At 59.5% G+C, this 4,266-nt stretch overlaps 1 protein-coding gene across 1 annotated transcript in view; it reads left to right on the forward strand.

Annotated features, from left to right (window-relative positions):
• Window positions 1–4,266, forward strand: part of LOC104507626 (mucin-4-like) — a 13,960-nt gene that overhangs the window by 3,554 nt on the left and 6,140 nt on the right. The window contains exons 2-6 of the mRNA XM_010148971.1: window positions 2,551–2,690; window positions 2,897–3,061; window positions 3,143–3,298; window positions 3,478–3,608; window positions 3,817–3,905. Coding sequence (XP_010147273.1) covers window positions 2,551–2,690; window positions 2,897–3,061; window positions 3,143–3,298; window positions 3,478–3,608; window positions 3,817–3,905 — 681 coding nt within the window. The remainder of the gene's footprint in view (window positions 1–2,550; window positions 2,691–2,896; window positions 3,062–3,142; window positions 3,299–3,477; window positions 3,609–3,816; window positions 3,906–4,266) is intronic.

Consider the following 4,266-nt stretch of genomic DNA (forward strand, 5'->3'; position numbering starts at 1 on the left):
ACAGGTACCCCCCACAGCGGTGGCACCACCGTGGGGACAGCCCCGTCAGTGACACCCCCTGCCACAGCCAGCATCACTGCCTGGCCAAGCACAGCTGCACTGGACCATGGCTACCGCACTGCTGCGCCCACCACGGGCATGGACACAGCTTCTCCCGTCACAGGGAGTGGGGCTGTGGGGCTGCACCCAGGGCTGCCTACTCCTGTGGCTGGGGTGGCTGGGCCAGGCACCGGTGATGCCACCCCATCAGCACGCTCTGCCCCGGGCAGCAAAAGCCCCTCAGCAGCAGCCATCGTGGGCACGGTGTCACCCACAGCTCCGGAGCTGGTTATAGCACCTTCCCCTGGCCTCACTCACAGCACTGCTGAGCCAGATGTCAGTGTGTCCCCTCCTGTCCCCAGGAACACTCATCCAGTGGTGGTGGCACCCTCTGTCACCCTCAGCATCACTGTCACTGGTCCATTAGAGGGAGCAGGTGATGCCAATCTTGATGGGGTCACAACACCTGGCTCTGCTGTCCCCAGCAGTGCCTCTGCTCCACACAGCCCCCATGTCACCCCAAGGCCATCACCTGGGACCACCAAGAGTACCCACGAGCCAGCCTTGAGGGCTCCCAGCCCAGTCGCTGAGGCCAAGCCCGTCGCCTCAGTCTCCTCGCTGGCTGTTGGCCACACAAATATATGGGAGACTACAGCCGTGTCCCAGTCAGGTGCCAGGGGTACCACTGCCTGGATGGGCACCACCCCCTCCGAGAGCAGCACCCTCGTGCCTGTCTCCCACACTGTGGGCAGAAGCCTGGCCATCACAGCAGCCACAGGCCTGTTCCTCAGCAACACCATCCCGCCGGCCACCTCAGCCAGCGGGGAGAGCTTTGTGGTGGCCGAGGCCACCGCAGCTGTGCCATCTGCCATTGCAAAGGACACCAGCAGTGCTCCGTTCCTTGCTGTAACACAGGACGAGGCAGGCGGAGGCAGGCGACCTGTCCTATTCCCAGCAGCACGTACCTCCTCAGCGGAGAAAACTGCCATGTCCTGGGGCATCCCCAGTGCCAGCCCTGCTGTCACGGTGCCCAGTTCACCCCTCTCCAGCCCACACAGCCCAGCAAAGGAGCCAGCAACAGCCCCCTCATCACTTCACGGCGTTGGTGTAACCGGGGAGCCAGAAGCTGGGCACATCCGTCCCAAGCTGGCAACAGACACGACTTCTCCCATGGCTGTCAGCAACCATGCCATGGGACAGGCAGTGAGCACGTCACCTCCTGGCTTCCAGACATCTCCAGGGGCACCCACCTCGGAGGAGAACACAGCCAGAGCTGCAGGTAGCTCTGGGGCAACTGCTGCAAGGAACACCATGGCCATCCCTGCAAGGAACACCACGGCCATCCCTGCAAGGAACACTACAGCCATCCCTGCACGGAACACCAGAGTCATCCCTGCAAGGAACACCACAGCCATCTCTGCAAGGAACACTACAGCCATCCCTGCATGGAACACCAGAGTCATCCCTGCGAGGAACACCACGGCCATCCCTGCATGGAATACCATGGCCATCCCTGTGAGGAACACAACAGCCATCCCCACAAGGAACACCACAGTCATCCCTGTGAAGAACCCCACGGCCATTCCTACATGGAATACCATGGCTGTCCCTGCAAGGAACAACACAGCCATCCCTGCATGGAATACCACGGCCATCCCTGCAAGGGACACCACAGTCATCCCCCACAGCCACCCCTGCGAGGAACCCCACAGCCATCCCCGCAAGGAACACCATGGCCATCCCCGCAAGAAACACCACAGCCATCCCTGTGAAGAACACCACAGCCATCCCTGCATGGAATACCACGGCTGTCCCTGCAAGGAACACCACAGCCCTCCCTGCATGGAATACCATGGCCATCCCTGCAAGGGACACCACAGTCATCCCTGTGAGGAACACCACGGCCATCCCCACAAGGAACGCCACAGCCATCCCCGCAAGGAACACCACATCCATCCCTGTGAGGAGCACTGTGGCTGTTGCACCCACAGCCCCAGTGAGCCCAACCAAGGAGGCGGGGGATCTCCCAGCCCCGGACATTGTGGCACCGGGAAGACCACCAGCCACCACCCCAACTCCTGCATTTGGGACACCGAGCGGACCAGCTACAGCACCAAGCACATCTGCCCATACCACCGCTGCCCACAGAACTCCTGCCCCTGAGCCCCGACCCACCCGTGGGCTTATGAGTAAGTACATTTTCTTCTTTCCAAAGCAAAGAGGGGTTGTCAGTCAAGAGCACCGTGATGGCTGAGGGCACGGCCCGGGTACCTTGTCTGCATTGCATGTTGGGCTGCCAGATTCGTGGGGAAAGGTGGAATAGGACTTCTGAGAGCATCCTAATCCAAGTTAAAAATTGGGTTACAAGCCATCAGGGTGCTGGACCATCCTGGGAGGGGGCACAGGCAAAGCAACCCAGTAGCTAGCAGGCGAGTTTGCCCTCACCACAGGAAGGATGCAGAAGACATTAATGGTTTTTCACCTTTTTGATTTATTTTCTGCCCATGTCAGTGCCAGCAGTCCAGCTCTACCCCTTTGGCACAGAGGGAGGAGACCGAGAGTATGTCCAGAAGATGTTGGATTTTAACTCCCCCCTGTTCAAGCCAGAGATTGGGTTCCCCTTTGGGAAGTCGCTGCGGGATGCTCTCTACGTGAGTTCCCCCCTCTCCGAGCACGTAAGGGATGTGCAGCCTCTTTGGTAGAAAAAAAACCCACAGAAATGGAGCAGACACCACATTTCATCCAAATGTTAATTTTTTCCCAATTTAAAATGTTTGGTTTCTGCTCACCCACGGGGGTTAAAAGCCATCCCAAGAGCTGCCTGTGACATCAGCAAATACTAAGTTATTTTGGTTAGTTCACAGATAACGGACAGATCATTTTCCCACCCACGGACAACTACGTCCCCTCCAACCCCAACCCACCACCCTGGGGCTTCAGCGGCCAGGAGGGTTTGCCGATGGTGGCCGCCTTTTGGGACGATGCAGATTTCTCCCAGGGTGTTGGCAGCACCTGGTACCAGGTCAGGGCCACCAAAGATGTTGTCCTGGGAGAGCCCAGTTCCCAGCTCACCTGTTTAACCTTCTTCCTTGCCAACCCATAGGAGTACTCCACCCTCAGCTCGACCTGGAACCCCCTTGTCCGTGATGTGGAAGCAAAGATTGAGAAATACTTGAAAACACCCTACGTAGCAAAATGGACCTTGAAAGTGACGTGGGAGAAGGCTCCAGCATACCCATCCCAACGGGATGACACTCAGGTGAGGAGTGGGGGACCCAGGTGATGGAGGGGACTGTCACCAGTGATGGCAGGGGCAGGGCGGGCTGCTGGTCTCCCGTGTTTGATGTCGGCACTTTGGATCTCACTGCCTCAGTCTGTGCTGCGGGGAGAGCAGAGGAGGCTTTGGGGGTGCAAAGGGGGTGCCTTGGGTTTCTCCAGACGAGCACCTACCAGGCAGTCCTCACCACCGATGGGAACCGTTCCTTCGCCCTGCTGCTCTACCAGGATGGCGGGATGCGGTGGGACTATGCCAAGCTGGCTGCGGGCAACGTGCTGATCGGTTTCTCCAGGTGCTGTGCATGTGTCTTGGGACAGCAGGGATTTCTCCCAGCACCATGTTGGGACTATGGGAGGCCTCAGAAGAGCTCAGCTCCCACCCCCAGAGAAACCCTGTTCTGTTCAAACCCTCTATCCTGCAACTGCAGCAGTTCCCGCTCTATGGGGTGTGGAGAAGGGTTGTGCTGGGAGCGTGACCCCAAACCTCCTCTCTCCACACAGCGGCGATGGCTATGCCCAAAATAACGAGCTGACTCGAAAGCCACCAGCTGTCAAGTACCGACCGGACCAGCACAGCAGTGCCGGCACCGGTATGGCACCAGGGGAGCCCTTCGGGTGGGTGGGGATGGAGGGAGCCATGTGTCCCACACCGGGACCACGTCCCCAGCACGCATCCCTGCGAGGCCATGGGCCAGCAAAGCCACTGACTGGGCAAAGGCTGGCCACCAAGAGCAAAGCACGGGCGTCCCGTGTCCTGCCATGGCCACGCCGGCTCTAGAGGGAGCCTGGAGATGGCTCTAGAGGGAGCCTGGAGACTTCGTGTGAGGTCAATGGCCAGGGACAGTTGTCCCACGGGATCCCCCTCAGCACAAGGCGAGACCCCGGCCAAGCGGTGCTGTTGGCTGGTTGCTCCCCCAGGTGTGCGCGGGCTCTGGATATACAGGCTGGACA

Source organism: Eurypyga helias, unplaced genomic scaffold (assembly GCF_000690775.1).
Source record: "Eurypyga helias isolate BGI_N326 unplaced genomic scaffold, ASM69077v1 scaffold20700, whole genome shotgun sequence".
Lineage (NCBI taxonomy): Eukaryota > Metazoa > Chordata > Aves > Eurypygiformes > Eurypygidae > Eurypyga > Eurypyga helias.